This window comes from Manacus candei, unplaced genomic scaffold, assembly GCF_025592945.1.
Source record: "Manacus candei isolate 608988 ecotype Guabito, Panama unplaced genomic scaffold, ASM2559294v1 h1tg000011l, whole genome shotgun sequence".
In the NCBI taxonomy this organism is placed as follows: Eukaryota; Metazoa; Chordata; class Aves; order Passeriformes; family Pipridae; genus Manacus; species Manacus candei.
Genome location: NW_026138059.1, coordinates 5,618,914 through 5,638,893, shown reverse-complemented (window position 1 = coordinate 5,638,893; position 19,980 = coordinate 5,618,914). Strand labels below are relative to the sequence as shown.

General features: G+C 36.5%; 1 protein-coding gene and 1 long non-coding RNA gene across 5 annotated transcripts in view; both read right to left on the bottom strand.

The window, feature by feature from the left end:
* Positions 1-441: 441 nt before the first annotated feature.
* LOC127466956 (uncharacterized) lies at positions 442-11,257 on the bottom strand. 2 transcript variants are annotated; one of them, XR_007902900.1, is made up of 4 exons: positions 5,728-11,257; positions 5,216-5,315; positions 2,038-3,776; positions 442-1,415 (listed from the first exon to the last, which is right to left on the bottom strand). It is a non-coding gene; the product is annotated as an uncharacterized LOC127466956 (long non-coding RNA). The 2 variants fall into 2 exon arrangements; XR_007902899.1 differs by having other exon boundaries at positions 5,216-11,257.
* Positions 11,258-14,397: 3,140 nt separating this feature from the next.
* KIDINS220 (kinase D interacting substrate 220) overlaps positions 14,398-19,980 on the bottom strand; it is a 75,544-nt gene continuing 69,961 nt past the window's right edge. For all 3 annotated transcript variants that reach the window (XM_051778251.1, XM_051778252.1, XM_051778253.1), the window contains 2 exons: positions 18,723-18,971; positions 14,398-16,801 (listed from right to left, as the gene is read on the bottom strand). In XM_051778251.1, the coding sequence (XP_051634211.1) occupies positions 15,530-16,801; positions 18,723-18,971 (1,521 nt within the window). In that variant the 3' untranslated portion in view covers positions 14,398-15,529. The remainder of the gene's footprint in view (positions 16,802-18,722; positions 18,972-19,980) is intronic.

Here is a 19,980-nt window from a genome sequence, read left to right as displayed (position 1 = left end):
AACGCAATGTCTTAAAAAAACTCCAGCAGTGTCCTTCAGTTATATTTTCTGCAAACCTCATTGCTTATCCACAAGCTCTATGTGGATAGAAATCTGTGCAGTACTTGAAGAGAAGGAATGTGATTACGGTCTACTGTAAACCAATGTAGATATCAGAGAACACAGGAGAGCTTGTGTTCACAACAGATGCTGCTGCTGAGATTTCTCCCATGCTCAGACCCAGCAGTAACATATTAGTGCCCTCTAGAAAAGACATACTCTCATACAGCATCAGAAAGACACAGGCTTACCTCAGTGGAAATGAGAGAAAACGTTTCTCATGGACATCATAATGCAGGAGGTTAACTACAAGAGATGTGGCAGTCATAAGATACTCATCTTCCATTGATTAAGGGTAGGAGAGATTTGCTCCAAGAGCAAGAGTATGCAAAAAAAAAAAAAAATCAAGTAAATCTCCCATTAGTACTTTTCAAAAGATATAACAGTTTGAAAGCTGAGTAAATCACATGCCGAGTCTATAAACTCAGTCTAGCTATTCTTAAAAAGCTGTTTTACAGCAGATATATATTTCCACCCAACAGATATGAAGGTGTTATAAATGTGGACACGTTCTCTTTACTAATCCTTACTGATTCCCATTTTGTTCAGATTATTCCATTGTTGCTCTTACCACTCTTACAGGAAAAGCTGGAAGTGTTGGTTGGGCCTCATCCTGTAACTATCAAGACATCACAGTACCTATGAAACTAAATTCTAAATTCCACCGTAAATCTGCTTCTTCAGTCATTCAGAAATGTTAAAAGTTCTTGGAGATTGAATTTTTTGATTGAATTATTTTAATTCATGCACCTACCTAAGTCTGAAAGTCTAATATAGAAAAAAGAGCTATGCTTAGAGGAAAAAGGATTACTTACTTAGAAATCTGGACCTTTGTAGTAAACATATACATAAAAACTGTATGTTATGTACACACAACATCCAACAAGCAATTAGTAGTTTATTGACAGCATGAAAAAAATTCTCATAATCTGAAAATCTGAAACAGAGTGTCACTAATATTGAATGGTACATTATTTTTTGGCAGCTTTGAATACTTATTATTATTTTATTACTACTTTAGAAAGGGATTTTGAGGTCAGCAGTATTTTTGAAAAACATAAAAGAACAATGGATGAACAGTACTTCCTAGGGGAACGAAGCACTTATGGAGAGATATCCAAAGGCAGAAACATACCTGGACTATGGCAGTTCTGGAGGGGAGTAGATTTGTTAGTTATGAGCTCAAAAATAACCACAACTTTTCAAACTCAGAAACTCAGAAGCCAGGCATCAAAGTGAGAAAATGAAGCAGATACTTCCAGTAAATACTACAGGATTTATTGGACTTCCACTGAAAAATGTGAAGTGACAGCACCCTGTCACAAAACAATGGAAATGTGACTACACGTAGAAGAATGAGACAAGAGGGATACACAGGACAGAAAGAATAAGTGGTATCATGTACACACAGACACACACACACAGAGAAGTAAAGCCTGAAGGAAATTATTCTGCCAGGGAAGGGAAGAAAAGCAGATTTTATGCAAAGAATTACAGGTAATGAAAACGTGGAAAATGCAGTGAATGAGGTAAAGAAGAACTGTCCGGGTAAGAAAGAGGCAGAACACAAAAAAGTATATTTACAATGTAGAAAGTAAGTGTAGTCACAAATTCTATGAGGAAAAAAAGCAAAGCTATTAGAACAGAAGCCTGTAAAATTTAACGTGTTCTGTTAACTCAGGAAAGGGATGGACAGATTTATCCTTCAGCATCACTGAAGAGTTTTAACAGTGTCAAAAAACCCTCTTGTAATTCCACAGTATTTACAAACATAAAATGCTAGTTTCAGCTGGCCTTGCACCTCAATCAGAATATAAATGATTTCTTTTTTTCCATTTTGTAAATTATTCACAAATAAACTAGGATTTTAGCCCTTGATTCCTATACCTGCCACAATAGATCAAATTTAACATTTTCTAAGGAAAATAAGAGAATTACCTGTAAAAGTGTTTCATAAAAACTTCCTTTTGCAGGTTCACTTGCTAGGAAAATTATGAATGAATCATCTTCAGTAACACAATTCCTGCCAAGCATGCAGTAATAACAAAATATTATCATAAGAAGCATGTAATTCACTTAAAGCAAGGAGAAGAAAAAAAAATAGGCCAACTTTGGCAACTTATTTTTTTGAGATTTCATACTGAAGTTTTTTAGTGTTATTTCTGATTAAATCTTATGTATTTATAACATCATGACCTCACATACAATTTCAGAGGGTTATCAATAAATGTGTAAATAAATAAGTAATCAGGAGAATTTTTTTTGTTGGTTACATAAGGAATAAAAAGTGGGGTTTTCTCCTTCAGAACTATATGCAGCAAAGGATAAAAAGGACTATGATTATGTCAGAAATAATAGAAATGATGAGCAGAGTTCAGTAAATGCCAGAGGAAAGGAGGACTAATGCTAAAACCAAGAGTTCTGTGATCTAAATTTCTTTATCAATCAGATTTGCTGATGAAAGTCATTCACTAAGAAACAATAACAGCAGGTTCTTTTGATATAAAAATTTCAGATTTGCAATGGAAAACCAGCTCTATAAGTGCTGTTTGGGGGGCATTAATTCATACGGTAACCCAAAGGTTAGAGGGAGTGGATGTGAAAATCCAGCATTTTTCCAATCCTGAAAAAGGATACCTCTGCATACAAGTACAAGGGAAGCATGACTGCAGTATGTAAAGACGAGCCTGTAAAGATGAGCCTAAGCAAACTTTCATTCTGCTAGGCTAGGTACCAGCATCAAAAAGATTGTCCAGTACAGACCTTAATGTAGGAGACAGCCATGGAAAATACACAAGGCTGTACTGACAGCCTTGTACTGACAGTCTTTGCAACCTGACTGCTCTTGATGCTTCAGACAACTTTTTCAGTCCTACTCATCTCCATGAGCTGATCTAATGCCACCAGACTGCAGCACAGACATGCCCAAAAGCAAATGCCTAAGGCCTGCAGTGGAGGAATACTTGGAACTAATACTTGACCCAACTAGTTACTGGTTATCTGTCCTTATCTTTCAGACAGTGTCACATTGAAACATAGGACCTAAAGGTAAGTATAAGGTAACTGTGTGGCAATTTGATGTGAATCATTACAGAAAAAGATCTCAAAAGAAGCACACTTCCAAGAAGACCTTCAGATAGAGATGCCTCTTTGAGTAACTGAATGTTTCACTGAGGAGATGTTCATAGACATTATTCTGATTTCTGGAGAGAAAAAAAAAAGTGTTTTATAAATGTAATCAATTTCAAGTTTTAGAAGTACTAGTTTACTATCTCTTAGTCTCTGAACTATTGCTGAAATACATATTTTAATTTTTTTTATGAACTAATGGCTTCCACAGATTTCTTAAGTACATAATTACAAGTCAGGAAAGAAAGTTCATTTAATTCAATTTCTACAGAGTTGGTGAATGATTTAAGGTGTCTATGAAAACACTTAAAAGCCGTAAAAACTTCTTACCTTTCCCTTCAAAGTTCTGGAATTTAAGCAGCTCAAACCAGTAATTTATCAGCTGTTGAAGGTGATGAAACAGGGTTTCACTGATGTGGGGGGAAATAACGATCTTGTGGTTAAGACTTTGAACTGGGAGCTACAAGACGTAGCTCTTAGCCCAAATTTCCTACAGATTTTGTACGTGACCTCTGCAAGTCATTTCACTCCTTCATGTTTCTGTGCATCTGTAAAAATGAGAAATTTTGTTCTCTCTCTCTCTCTCTCAGGAATTCTTATGAACCAGCATGTCTGATATGGCACGACACTGGGCTACCTTTGTAATACTATAAACAGGAACATCTTAGGCACTAAAATTCGTCATTTATCATGTGAAATTGTACTTGCCACACATACAAACAGTTGCCAGTCATGACCTGGGAGTTACATGGCCTACAAGCCCTTCCAGGATAGCATTATGTTTTACAGAGAGAATATCAATAATAATAGGAGAGATTCCATTGTAATGGGCCAAAGAATGGTCCTTATCCTGTTGGAAGCATAAATGTTCAATCTGTGGTTTTCCTTATGTCACCAAGTAAAAAAAGATCAGGTAACATGATTTTATGTTGATTGCATTTTGCTTAAATAAGCACATTAGATACTCTCTCTCCTTTCTTACCATACTATAATAATACAATGATGATTTAAATTTAGCAGAATTCTGAGGAATTAAAACAGCATCATGTAAACAGTGAGGAGACAATTAAAATGAGCCTGGATGATACTGTGACTAAGGAGAGACAGGGCACTGAAGTGCACAATTTCTTAAGAAGTTAAAAGTAAACAGCAAACCATTTTAATTTAATTCTTCCAAGATAGATACATTTAATTATCAGTGTTAATAACATTGTAACATGAAAGCAAACACTCAACATGACGATAGGCAGGGTGTAAGGTCACTGTGCAAAATACAGAAATCACACCTGTGACTGGAAGCCTGGCCATCAAGGGCATGAACAAGAAGCTATTAATTTGATATGCAAAATACACTGGTTTGCTCCTCTGTTTCAATTGACAGCCACTGTATCCCATACAACTGGAACAGTCTGGGGTTATTGTTGCCACTGCCTCTTTGTCACCTGGTACTTTCTATTTCATAGTATAAAGTGGGACATTTTGCATTTGAACTTCTGCTTCTGCTGCTGTGAGGGGGAATTTTGCAACGTTTCCTCTTTTGTGGGTATTTACACCCAGGCCTACTCCATCAGTGAATTTCCCAGGAACATAAATGGTTTGGCACAGGTTGTTTTTCCTTTGGGAATCCCATCCAAGGTGAATGAAGTGACAGCAGATGTTTGAAACAAATTTCTGTGCATCTTGCCATGTAAAACCAAAAAGTGCAAACCAGGGTGGCAGAAGGTCATGTTATGATTTGTTCACTTATAGTACTCTCAAGCACTCCCAGTGAATGAAATTCCACAACCTGGCTAGGTATCACTGATACTGCTTTATTAGAAAGCTTTTATTTTCAGACTACCAGGGGTTTTTTCCACTCCAAATTAGAAGCTGATTATTTTATGCTCCACTGGTAGAGCTGCTCATCTTTCTGTAACAATATTTTACATAGGAAGAAATTATGTCCATTTAACCTTCCTCCAAATCCAACTCTTTCAATATTACATACCTGTAAGTCATGTTTTGTGTATGTTTTTGCTTTTCTCCTCCAGTTGCTTTTTAAAGTTGCTCGGGTCTGGACACACCTTCAGTAGCAGGACATACCTCTCCTGGATTGGATGATACTCTATTAATTCACCCATCAGAGATTTCCTTTTTGCCCCTCTATCTTTCACAGTATCACTTATCTTGTTAGCTTAGTACTGGTTTACTAGTCACACTAAAATCCCTTTGTCTTCTGCAGTATTTCAGTGGGCTATAATCCATTTTATATTTGTGTGTTTGATTTCACTTCTGTAAGTGCAATACTTTATACTTGCCTTTAGTGAATGACATCATGTTTATTTACAGTCCTCTACGTATCAAGCAATTCTGTCCTTTGAGATAAGGCAGGTTCAGACAATAGTAAACTGAAATTCCACCAACAGGGTTGCAATTAAAGTACTGAACAAGAATGGACCCAACAGACCCCCATGTGACCCTACTTTGACATGAGATAACTGATAATCACTCCAAGTTTACCTTTTGAAGCAGTCTGCTTTTACTCCATTGCATGATTTGCTTAAGCTTTAATGATAAAAGTCTTAGTGCAGTCAAACATCTCATCTGCTGTATCCATCTTCTGCAGGCTGGTTACTCAGTCAAAGGAGGAAACTGGAGCAATTTCATAAGGATCATTCCTGAAAACTTAAAATTGACTTTCATACTTGAAGTTTAAATACTTGATGAAGTTCTTGCAGATGTCAAAGTAAAGATAATTCCCCAGGGCCTCCCTTTTTGCCTTGAATGTGGTTCCAGGTGGTCCCCTCCTATCTTCTAATAGCTATATCTCCACGATATAGCTGTCTCTCCCTTTCTCCAAGACAACTGGATCCTTAACTTCAGTAGCTTAACAGATTTGCCATACTGACTTGAGGCAGTCACTGAAAGAAAAATAAGTATGCTTAAATTACTATCTGGACAAAAACGTGTTGGTATGCTGGACAGGTCTAAGTGTTCAGAACCTCCCATTTCTGATCTCAGAAGTTTTCTTTTTTAAATAATTATTAATTTTTTAGGATTACAGAATTGTCCTGCTAATTTAGCTTTGTAAGATAAACAGAGGAAAGAAAAAAATATAAGCCAAACAGTTATGTGGAATCAACTTATCTTGAATTATTTTTCTGTTTCTGCCTGGTTTTCTTCAGAAAGTGTTAAAAAGAAATACGATACAATACAATAGCTAAGCATGAATGAATTTTGATGATGTTTTCTTAAGATTTTTCAAATCCAAATAATTCTAAGATATCTGAATAAAATTTCAGTGCTACATAGCATCAACTTGGAAGACTTTAATAACTACCTTCAGTAATTTTGTTTCTGAAATGTCTTTTCTTTAGCAATGATTTACTTTCTTATGTGTTGTTCATTTACATATTTATATTGTAATTGCACATGTTCCCAGGCAGTTAAGAATTTTCAACCTTTGCACTACCCACAGCATGTGTTCACACCACATCTTCACACATACTTCAGATACAGGTGCTGTGTCATCTCATCCTGGCTCCACTACAGAATTCCAGAGTTCTCAGAAAGACTTACCCTTCAGTGCAACTTACGAATATGTTTTTTTCTCCATTTTTAAATGTGTGTTTAAACATCTCCATGCATCACTCTCAGTGACCTGGAAAGGGGTGTCACAGTCCTCATACTAAGACTTACGGATAATCTTACAAGTTTAGCAACAACTCCTTGATGTGTGTGTGATGCCATAAAAGTCTTGCTGAATGTTGGCTCCAAGTCTCTTGGCTCTGCTCTGAGCAGAGAAGAGCTTCACAATTATCTACAGTGGGCACTCTCCTCAAGGGTTGCCAGAGTTCTGACAAAGTGTGACACTGAGCAGGTTCCTCCATAGACATGTCATACGTATATCATTATCCTGTTTTTCAGCTACAGTTGCTTTGCTATTAACATGATCCTGACTTGATCTTCTGAAGACAAAAACACTCCCTCCTAGCATCCTGGTAATGAAAGAATGGCCTAGGTATGGAAGGCTACATAAAATTACACTCCCTAGTTAAAACAGAATCGCTTTGGAAGAGGGGAAGCTCTAGGACTTCATGGATGCTTTATCCAAAGAAGTGAAAGTGGCAGAGACCATCCTAAGTGTGGATTTCACCTGCTCTCCTGAACAATGCTACAATCTGAAAAGAGACATAATCATGAATGGCAATGCTGTAAACTCCACCCAGGTTCTGTCCTGCAGCCCTAATCCTGATCATTACCTGGTTTGTTCCCGTTGGTCTTCCACACTGCAAACAATTTAATTAAACCTAAAGAGCCTTTGAGAATACTGAATGAACATGTGTGGCTGGTGCACCAAGATAATGCTGCAAACTGAATGTGGAGCAGACTATGGGATGGTTGAGCTTCTTTAGCTCAAACAGAAAGTCTGGACCTTCAGCCAAGAGAGAATAAGCAGAAGGCTTTTTGGAGAACTCTCTCATAGAGCCCTTTACACTCTTGATAAGGATTTCTCCCATAGCATAGGAACACCAGTACTCTAATGCTGACAGATGTCCAGTACTCACATTGAAATAGGAAGGTTGAGTGGACTAGAATATGTAAAGAATTTTTAATCAGCTCAGAGATCAGATAGAGATGTTAGTTCAAGATTTGTTATTGACAGATGTAGATAAATATAAAAACACGAACCAAATCAAACCTAAGATTATTTTTCCAGAAAGACTAGAAAGGGGCTCATCATAGTAGGAGGATGAATATCTAAGTATTCTGTCCAACTTTTCACAGCCTGAAAAGATTCTTGAAGAGAAAAAGCTCTGATTGATAGATTTCTGCCCTCCCTTGAATTTTAGGGACTATTTAATGCAGATGATTTTGTTTCATTTTGCTTTGTGTTTTTTTTGTGGGGTTTGTTTGTTTGTTTGTTTACTGGCCCTGAAATTAAAACAAATAAAATTGAAAAACCATAAGGTGGTTGATAGAATCTGAGCAAACTGACCTTATGTTTTAGAAGCTAGTTATTCAGGCAAAAAAGCTGTGGTCCATCTCAGATGAGCTATCAGCACTGTCAGGCCTCTGCTAAAAGACGACTAGTCCAAACAAAAGTAATTTGCATTTTTTTCTGAAAGTCCAAATATTTTCAAGGATGTGATTAAAATAACAGTCCCTTCCTATATTGGAAAATTACAGAAGTGGGACTATTTTCCTGAATTTGAATTTTAAGCATAAATGTAAATCTTGTAAATCTAGGATGAATCACCATTGTACTTTCTGCTTGGGAGTAAAGTGTGTACTGTAAATGCAGATAAATTAGTTCTATGGATCTCAGTTTTCCGAAGTACCACCAAGTGCTTAAAGAAATTATTATACAGAGAGACTGAAAGTTGATGCGAAGACAAAAAATAAAAAATAAAAATTACTGAACACCGTAGTCATGGACAGCAAAATTAAAGACTCCAGTTCATATTAGCATATAAAAAGGTCTGATGAAGCTGAGCTAGTCTCTCATCAGATGGAGGAGAGGCAGAAGGTAGCACAGATGGTGAAAACAGAGGAAATTATTCATGGTTCCTCGTCACACCTTGAAAGAAGCTACTGAGAAGATGATGTTGAAAATTAAGACCAGAAGGCATCCCGGAACAACAAAACCTCTAAACCCTCCTTTATATTCCAAAGGTGTAAATATGTCCTGAGGTTAAATAGGCTTATGGTTTGAGGATTTGTCTTGTATAGAAAATGAAAAAATCAAGATTTCTTTTTATCTTTCAGAGTAAAAATACCTGAACACCAAAAGTTGACTCTTGGGTCTTTAAACAAATGTAGAATCTTGTTTTCTTCAGATTACTTGAAAGCAAGAGCTAAAATGTCCTGTACATTATTTGCAATGTCACTCAGACCTGCAGCATCAAACATAACTTAGAGAGCCATGGGGAAAATTAACTTTTCCTTAATGCAACCTCAAAATTCTTCTAGGATCTTAACAGACTACTTACAACACAGATGAGCTGACAACTGTGCTTATCCTACAAGCAAGCATCACCTGATTATTTACCAGGAATAGCTGCAAGGAAAGCAAGAAGCAGATTTTCCCAACAGAATAAAGTCTGAAGGTTCCTTCCACCAGCAAATATCAATTAGTGCGCTTTTTTTAGATGTGTCCACAATACTGTCCACGACAAAGATATCAGATAAAATGTATTTTAAAACCAGCTTTATGGACTGTGGATATGTATATTCTGTGAATTTTCCAGAGGAAGAGGATGGAGAGCAGTGAGGAAAAAGTGTATTGTAGAACCTAGAGCCTACCTAGGTTGTAAAACCTTCCTAAGGTAAACCCCCTCACCAAATAAATATCCCCATCCAGGCAAAAAACACCCACCATCACTGCAGCACAACACCATTTTCTGCCATTGCTGAAGTGGGAAAAAAATTGCAGAGTACAGCAGTTCTTAGGTTATCATGAAAAAGTCGAAGAGAAGGCAAGTCACACTGCCAGGAACCAGAGCCCCAACCACCAGTCAGGTGGTGAGGCAGAACTGAAACAGCTCCAAGTACATGAAGTACTTATGCACCAAACATGGTGAGTGGGGGCAAGACAGGACATAAGCATGTACAGTAAGAACAAGGGAAAGCAAATACACTTAGTCCAAAACGACTGGCAGGCCAAAGACATTCAAAGTTAGAATCTTTAACTTTTTGCAAAACGGGGAGGACCGCAAACAGGCTGCAAGGTTTATAGTCAAATAGGAAACATAAAGAGGACGGAAAACAAAAAATGCTGAGTAATGAGAGAAAGTTAATAGGAATCTTCAGTTTAGATTTTAGGACTTCTTGTGGTTTAAATGAACATAAAATAAAGTGGGTCTTTGATATCAACAAAAGTCCAATTTGACCGGCAGATGAAAGCTCAGGACTCAATTCCTGACTGTCCTAAAAAATACATATAATTCTGCATTCTACCCCTGCTGAGGTGGAAAAGGATTTTTCTGGGGTTCAAAATGAAGTTAGTAACATTTTGCCACCTCTCCAAAGTACAATAACAAATTAAGAAGATTTGTTGGTGCTGCAATATGTAAACATATTCAAGAATATGTATTGCTTTTAGCCAAGCACAAACCATCACATTATTTCAGAAGAGAGAAATATTCAAAACCAAAAATGTTAAATCTCTGCTGATTGCTTCCCTGTGGTTTAATTAGTGAGGAAAGGCAGAAAGGCATCACAAAATTTCCATTTTAGTTTTACTGTTCCCCACAGCCAATATTTTATGCCTTTGTTTTTACTTCTAGGTTCCAGGGACACATACAAAACATTCAAACTTTTCCTTTTGTTTTCTACCATTAGAAATTCTGGACACAAATAAAATCTTATAATGGACCACTAGCATTCCTTTCTTCCCCTTCACTTTCATAAACAATAAACTTATTGTATGCCAGTAACAATATACAGACACTCTGGTTTACTTACAAAGATAATTCTGCAATCCAGAGTACTTCTGTAAGAAGCAATAAGGATATGAAATGTCAGTACTCAGAAAGGAGATCTCAAACATGAAAGAACCTTGAATACTGTGCTGTGTAGTGGCAACACTAATTCACATAGCAAAAAGAATGGTCTGTTGCTAGAATCTCATCTTAAAAAGAAATATACCTTAACTATCAATTATAAGCTTTTGTTATATAAAACCTCTCACAACTTTTCATCAGTTTTAAATTGCATTCTGACTTCTATAACCTGCTTCCATTTGTTAACCAAAGGGCAGAACATGCTGCATGCTCAGCTTGCACGACAGACATCTTTAATGAAAAAGTTAGCTGGATGTTATATAGCTAAAATCATATTTTTAACAGCTTGATTGGTCTCCATGTGTCAATTAGTCTTTAGAAAACTCTTGTTCTGTTGGAAACATGGTTTGATATTATTTATACTTTATATTATTAAATTTTTTGAGCATCCGTTTTCCCGTTTTTCATTCGTTTTTGTTAAAATTCAGAAACCTGTGAGAATCTGTCTTACTCACAAAACTGTTCCAAATTCCCATAGAGAAAAATTGTAAATTCACAAAACTGTTCCATATTCCCATAGAGAAAAATTGTAAGTAAATTTTTCCCCACCCTGCCCTTATACCGATGAAATGGGCCTTAATAAAGATAACAGAAATCTAGAAAATACAATGCACAAGGCTGACAGAAAACAGCGTGTAAGGTTAGCACAGTCCTTCCAGTCTCCTCTGCTTAACTGGAATTGGAATTTTGCTCTAAGTTCTCCTCACTGCAGCTACTATGTGGCACAGAAACGACCAAAATCCCAACAGCAAATTCACTACCTGGTATGAACACTACTGTGGCTTTCATGTAAGAGACCTCAAATATCCAGGTATTATTTTCTTTGGCAATTTCTTACAAATGTATTTAGAAACTTAAATGAACTTGTAACAGATGATAAAGCTGATCAAAATTATCAAGGCCACAGAGTGCAACATGCTGGACTATGGATAAAAGATGCTATTGGGATCCTTTGCTTTTATGTCTTGTGGCCATACATAGAACTTCCCATATGGTTAATGTGAAGTCCAGAAAGCTTCCTGCTATAGTTGAAAATGTGAAAAAGACTTTGAGTTGACAGAAGTGAACAGTTGAACCCCAGACAAGAGAAACCACCTATTTTCAGCATGCTGTATAAATCCACCATAAGTGTGTCTCAGGAAAGTTTCCCAAAGATTATATAAAGAAAAAAATTAGGGAAGAAACAAAAAAATTAACAGTATTTAAAAAGAAAACTAAAGACAGCTAAAGACTGAAAACTTACCAACATCACATATATATTCTACTGCATGGGCTAAATCGCACAGGGTGGTGATCAGACACCCCAGAGTGACCAGGACAGGCACAAAATGGAAACCTTTTTCCAGAATCTCCAAGAATTTTACCAGATCGTTATTTCGTTGCAAGTTTTATGAGTGGGATGTAAAAACTACCCTCTGCCCCTTCTTCTTAAACTGCCACCCTGGAAAAGGCTGGCAAATAGCCGTAAGACTTTCATATAAAACCCGAAATGTTACTTGCATCCAATTTTTCCTTCCAAAACTGATTTATTTTCACCCTACCATGCAAACGTATCCAGGCACCACAACAAGAGGACAAGCCAAACTGTGCTTGTAAGATTCAGTTAGGCAAAGCAGTCATGGTTTCAAGTTCCTCTATTCATCCATCTGAACTTAGAGTGGATACATAAACTATCTTATAAGAGTTTTGGAAAGTGGTGAATACCAGAAATAGTTTGCAGTTGTCTTATTGTTTTATACTCTTCATTCATTTCCATTCTCTATGGAACTCTTGGTTCCATGATTCCCACAAGTCACACAGTTAACATTTAATATTTCAACACTGGAAATTGTTTATGGTTTTTTAACTCCAAGAATTGTGCAACAAACTAAGCAAGCAAGTAACCATAGAAACTGTGGTGGAGAAAGAACTAATTTCAGCTAGGAAACTGCAGTGTATTTTTAATTCTTGCAAATGTTATTCTGTCATATTCTACATGTGAAAAAATCATTTAACATTTGCAGTAACTCACATATACTTGTTATGTACTAAAAGACACTTCTTACTACTGTGCTGTAGTAAGTATTCCATTTCTCTCTTCTTTCTTTTCTCCTCTCTCCCTCTATCACAGTACAACATTTTCTTCTCTTAGCTTACGAACACCTGTATAAAAAAAATTTTACAAGGGTCTTCAATGGAGAAGAAAAATGCACCCTGTGTAGTTATTCTTAAGCAAATAGACTCTAAGAGTCAGTTATATTTACTGTCCTGTTAAAAACCAGTTTTTGTGGCATATTATCCTTAAATTGGCTAGGAAGGATTCATATTTTCCTTATTCTAGGAACTTTGCTAGGCAGGCATTAAATAACAAGTCCATGAACACATCTAATGATATAAACTACAGCCTGTATGATATATGATGCAACTGAAGCAGTTCAATGAAACAGGATCAAACTGCTGTTTGGAATCAAAATGATTTTAGGTACCCACATCCCATACGTGACATGGATCTTCATACCCAAAAGGAGTATTACATTATGTCCTGTGCCATCTTACAGACACTTGGTTTATAACTATTGTTTCTTAATGATGTAAAGAACTACACTGGTATCAGTGAACATAAGATAAAACGCTGAGGTTTTCTACTCAACTGCCTATTTTATCCCAGTGTTGGTATTTTATGAAGAGTTGAAAACTTCCAGGAAGAAAAAGACTTCAAAACTATCTGGAAATTTGTAATTCATCCATTTGGATTACTTGAGGACTTAAACAAAAATATTTGAAATAGTTAGTATCTTTCATAAAAACTGAATACGTCTAAACAAAGAAGGCTACACTTGTCTTCTCTTGCAAAACAATGCTTATAAGTATCTTTCCATAAAAAGCATCCCAAAAATTTCTGAAAGCAGAGTAATGTACTTTTATTTTTAATAGGAAGAACCCAACCTAAAAAAATGTTCCCAAAGATTTAGCAAAACATCATGAAGCTATGCAGGCTTTGTGGACTTTGTTTTGGGAGGCATTTCGGTTGAATTGTTAATCTAATAGATAGAGATATGTGCATATAAATTTCCAGTACTTCTGTAGCACTCTGATGAATAAATTTTAATTAATCAAACAACACACCAATTCAACAGAATGCAAAACCGTACAGATCACATCTCCAGTCCTGTAAGTACATGACATCCGTGGAATGAAAAAACAGAGAGCCTGGATAAAGCCAGTTCTTCTGTTGACTCTGGCATGGAAATGCATCCCCTTGATTTGGATAACAAAGGCCAAGACCACATGGTCCCTCGGGAAGCAACTGGTTGGAGATACAGTGGGACATAAACAAAGCTTCACACAGCTACTAGCACATGTTAACTGCCACAAACAGCAGGGTTACTGCTTTGGACTAGTGGGAGGTGGCCACTTCTCTGCAGCTCACAGCACTTCATTTAGAAACATCTGCTCTGCCAATTTCATTAATCAAATGTATTTTTATACCTAATGATTATATGTATTATTAATGATATTGTTTTAATGCATTTTTAAAAATTAAATCTGTGAAGTACTTTAACCAAAACAATATGGATTTAACATTTTTATCAAGTAAAGAAACAAAATACCGCAAATAAGAAGAAATTTGGACACAAGCCCAATGTGCCAATTTATTTTTTATTCTCTTTCTACTAGCAGACTCTAGTTTGAACAATTCTTCCTCAAAACCATGCAGATTTCACTGGACAGTACAAGCATTTGCTACAACATCATTCAGGTACATTACTTAAGATGATAAAAAAAATCTTCAAACACTGTACTTCAGAAGTAAAGAAGCTTTGACAAGTACAGCTTTGACAAGATTCCAAAAAGTATGTATTAGTTTCAGAAGGGCAAACACTGCTTATTTTTCTTTCCATGACCAAATGATAAACACCATACCAAGGAAAAACCACACACAGCTACAAATGCTTCCTAAACTCAGACATCATATTCATACCTTATCCTTACAATATTTTAATGTAGCTCAGCTGGTTGCATCTATTGAGACCATCTATTTAGTGACTGCAAAATTACGTACGTACAATAAATAACAGATCCACTAAGCCAGTGATAACATATTACCTTATAAATAACTGCCAATTCCAGTGACACATCAAGACAATGTTCCTTTCAAACCTTACCACCACTTTACCCAACGATCACAAAGTCAACTGCAATTACTGAACATACAAAGAGTAAAAGCACACATAGAGCCAAAGAAGTATCTTAACACTCAAATTTCAACATATGTAATATATGTTGCACACATCAATCCATAAATCAATGCAAAATTTGATAAGGGTGTCACGGGTTGTGATATTAATATTCTGGCATCTCATACATCAAATGGCAAGGATGGACAGTATTAACTTTACTTGCAAGTATGCAGAACTAACAGGAATGTTTAGATGGGATAAGTAATACACATCCCAACAGAAATCACACCATAATTTTCATAATTAAACCATACTTACTCTGTAACATCTGCCCCTGACCAAACCTTTGCACAGTGTCTTAAAAAAGAACTGGTTTTCCATGCTGACAAGTACGGCTTTTATAAGTGGGGAAGGTCTGAAGTAGTTTGCTTTTTATAAAAACTACTCCTTCTCTCCAAGAAAATGACTGAAAATAATCTAGACCATCTATTACAATACTGAAAGCTTGAACTAAAAAGCTTAATGTAACCATAGACTGACATAGAATTCCAAGTAAGCTACAATTCACGGGCAAACTCTTTTTAACCTGGCTGCTTTTTACAGGATACTCTCTCTCTCTTCTCCAAAACCAGCCCCCTCTGAGCCTGCAACGGTGTGAAGCTCTGATGAATCTTTTGAAAGCCTGGTGTAACTTGAACGCTGGCTCCGCTTGTGAGCAACCGTCTTCAGGTTCTCATTCTGAACCGCGGTTGGATTGGAACCTGAGCCAGGGTGCAGGATGATCTGAGATGGATCTCTGATACCTTGTATTTCTTCAAAATTTTGATTAGCTCGATTGCTTGGAGCACTGTTGTTATTTAAGGTGACTGTACTGGGGGTTCTGTTTAAATTATAGACTTTCTGGCAAGCTGGCCAGTTCTCTTCAGGGCTACTTGCTATCAGGCTGCTTTCAGAAGGGCTTTTCTTATCTTCTGAGCAAATAGACATGCGAACCACAGCTGGATCTTGAAGGCCACTAAGGCTGTGTGGAATTCCTCTCTTTGCACTGTGACTGTCATCTTCAAGCTCAATGAGATTTGCCTTTTCAAGCTGTGAATCATCTGCTCCTTCATTATGGAGGGAATGATTTGGAGAACTTTCATTGGATCTTACACCAGAATCAGATGAATCTTTCTTATCCAAAAGGGCATCTGTCAAGTACTCCTTTGCTTTGATGAAGGTTCTAATAGGTTCAGAACCATGTTCTGGAGATTTGGGCTGCTTCTCTATTTTGATATCTGTTTTCTTATCTTTACCTTCCTTAAGGAGAGGAGTATTATCTGATTCCTCAGTTCCGGACTCATCTTCATCACTGGGAAGTTTCTGATACCGGAGAGTAACTCCCTTAAGCTTTAAATCTGCAGCCTGGAATATACTTGTTCTTTCTGAAGACTTCTTTCCTGGGAGAAGCTTGGAGCCAGACTGATCAGATTTTTCATCTTCTTCAGTAATAGGATCCAAAGGAGATGCATCACTAGTAGAAACACCTGAAGTACTGTAATCAACAACATCATTTCTCTTCAGCAAGAAGGACTTCCTTCCATCGTCTTGTTTCTGTTCACCATCTTTTCCTTTCTCCTGCTCTGCACTGGAGTGCAAGGAACCCCCTGATGTGCTCTGCCCCATATAGAAAGCACTTGAGCTATGAGGGGAGGACCTCCCACTCACTGTAGTAGAATTGGCACCTCCTTCTAACTGTGACATCTGAGCAATATACTCTCTATATGCATCTCTGTACTCTGCCTGCACCTTGTCAGTAAGCTTTGATATTTCAATACTAGAATCTTGAGAGTTAAGACTTGAAAGACTTGGAGTTCTTCGAGTTTGTGACTGAAAACAAAAGAAGAGAGAGATAACAGTTAAATGAACTACTAATTTTTACTTTTACTGATCTTAAATAAACTAACTCAGACCGTTAAGTATGTGCTTAAATTATTCTTTTTGTTGCTGCAAATTGTCAATGCTATAATTAAAATATGTTTACTATAATCACATATATGCAATCACACACACATTCACTAAACTTACAAAGTATTCTTATTGTTGGTCCCCATAACAGAAAATTTCTACAAAACAAGCATTTTATCCAGTGCATTTGAGGCTAACTTTTGAGTATATAATTATAAGAATTGAATTTGTATGTCAAGATGGGCTTTTCTAATACATTTTTGTACATCTACAAGATTAGCATTTTATATTAGACAGGAAGAATTCATCTAAATGTTGAACATCTCTCAAAAACATTTTTAAAAGACCCCCACTCTACCCCCACCCCACCCCAACCTGTTTTAAAAGACCCCCCCCATACTTCAATACACCCTGGCAAAATGCCATTGCATGTAGCTCATTTCAGAAAACTTGGTTTTCTGGCAAACATATTTCTCTTTGCCCCCTCCTCTGCTTTTAGAATTGTCTTTATTCTTTTATACCCTAATCTGATTTGATTGGTAATTAATTAAACTAATTTTCCCAAGTGGAGCCTCTTTTGCTCATGACAGTCACTGGTGAGTGATCTCTCCCTGCCCTTATCTCGTCCCAGGAGCCTCTCACTGTATTTTCTCTCCCTGAGCCAGCTGAGGGCAGTGACAGTGCAGCTTTGGTGGGCATCTGGTGTCCAGGCAGGGTCAACCCACCACAGCAGAGAAGCAGCAATATTATTTTTTAATCAGTATTGATTTATAAAATTCCAACAGGTCAATTCTAATGTTTTCTTAAGGACAAACTACCTTTCTCATTCCTTTGATTCAACTTCAGATAACTGGGCATCAGAAGCACTATTTATTTAAATATAACAACTTTGAGTAATGCCAGTTTTGGTTTGGAAAAACATACACTAACAGTCTGTTGCTGGAAATAGGCAGTAAGGGTAATCAGGACCCTACAAATACACACAAACATGCATGCACACATTCAGAGGTATCTGGGATAGACATCTATCTCTGGGATATATATCCCAAACCTATTTTCATGGACAGTTTTCATTATTAAAAATATCATCTATAGTTAATAACTTGTGGTGTCTTCCTATTTTCATGAACTTCAAGATTTTTTAATTTACTTCCAGAGATGAAAAAACTGCTAAAATGTTTGGGTTTGGGGGGTTTTTTTGTTTGCTTGTTTTTTTTAATTCTAACCACTATTTGGTTACCAACTGATTTGTCCTATTTCATAAAGACAAATGAAAATCCCACACTTCAGGTGATTTCATAAGTTACAGAAAAGAAATGACCACAACCTATGGCAGAAATTAGAGACAGAGAAGGATGTCAGCTCTGGAGTCTCTGAATAGGTTATGCATTGTCAGGACAAGGCTCTGATGTCATGGAGAACTGTAGCTGTCTGTTTTAAAAAAACCTAACAAATATATATGTAATCCTTTGAACAGCATAACATCTAGCTAGTACTTAGCTAAAATATTTCATACACAAAACCTGAATACTATGATAAACAGAAGTCTTGCATGACACTACCCTAAGCTAGATGAGAAAAGCAAGACAGCTTCCATTTTTTTTTCATGAAGAGTGATTATGGAATAGATGAAAAGTTTTCAGATGGTAAAGACTAAAGACTTTGACTCACAGAGTATGGTTAGAGTTTACATCTCTGCAGAACTAGTCTTTATCAAAATGGAGAACTGAAAGTATCTGAACCATCCCAGCAGACATATTTCTTGACCTGTCTTTATGAAAGAATGGAAACAAACTCTTTTCCATACGGATAAGCAAGCAGAATACATTTCTCTATTAAATACCTGCCAACTTAAGTTACTGTGGCGGGGAGGAGCTTCATCAAGACCAATTGTGTTGAGTTCTTCAAAGCTGAAGTTAAGTGTGTAGGGAGCTTGACCAGCAAGACCTGTCAGCTCAGTGTGAGGCAACTCAGTGTTATGCCCAGGACGGCGAGTAAGTTCACTGTGAGGAATCGCAGTCGTAACATGCTCAGTTGCTCCACGAGGATCTTCCTGAACAGCCTGATTTTCAGAATTTCTCATTTCAAGTATCTTAACGCACAAAAAGAAACAGAAATAGTTCCCAAAATTGATAAACAAGAATTCTATTAAAAAGAGGAATGAGGAATTCACAACTGTAAAAATATACCTGCGTATGTGGTTGTGACCATGGAAAAGTGCAAAGAAAAATCTGTTAACAGACCTAGTGCATTCATTGTCTTTACTGCAAATCACAGTTTAATATTTAATAATTCTTTGTATTTAAAAATTATTATTACCGCTCAGACCCTTGTAAGAATTCGTATCACAAAAACACTTAAAGTCTTGTTAAACTAGTGAAAAACTATAAATTTAAAAGCAAAACGAAAAACTACTTATCTAACAATAAATCTCATTGTGTAATTCTCAGTGTTTTCAAGACTGACTTAGCAGTTGAGAGATAAACTGTTATTTTCAGAAAGAAAACTGGCAATAGTCTAAAAATACTTAAGAGAAAACACAGTTCTCTGTGATGTGTAACTCTTCCTGTAACACTGTCATTTACTTTCAAACTGGGAGGAAGGAAATGGGGGATATTAAAAATCTATACATATGCTTCAATAACAGCATGCAGCATTCTTATATTATACAAGTATGTGTCAATTGAATACTGTACATTTATCTTATTGGCTTGATTTTCAGCTTAAGTTCCTTTAAAAATCAGGCTTATTCAACTGTGGGCCACACATCTCTAACAGCCTGGCTGTCCAAGTCCTTGCACATATTATTACACATACTTCGAATTCTCTGAGTAGTTTTTAACAGAAGGACAGAGGCTTCAAAAAGAGTTAAGTTCTGACCATTTCATTAAAAAAGATAAATTTGAAAGGGGAACCCATAAAGGAAAAAAACAGATCCTACAAAAAGAGGAGGCAAAACTTTCAGAGTTCACAATCAATTAAGACGTAAATCCATAGGGAAGCAGTTATTCATTAGTGCTCAAGACAAAAAGACAAAGTAACAAAATAATAGATGTATGCATGTTTTAAGACAATACTTACAAACTTAAAGGTGATGACAA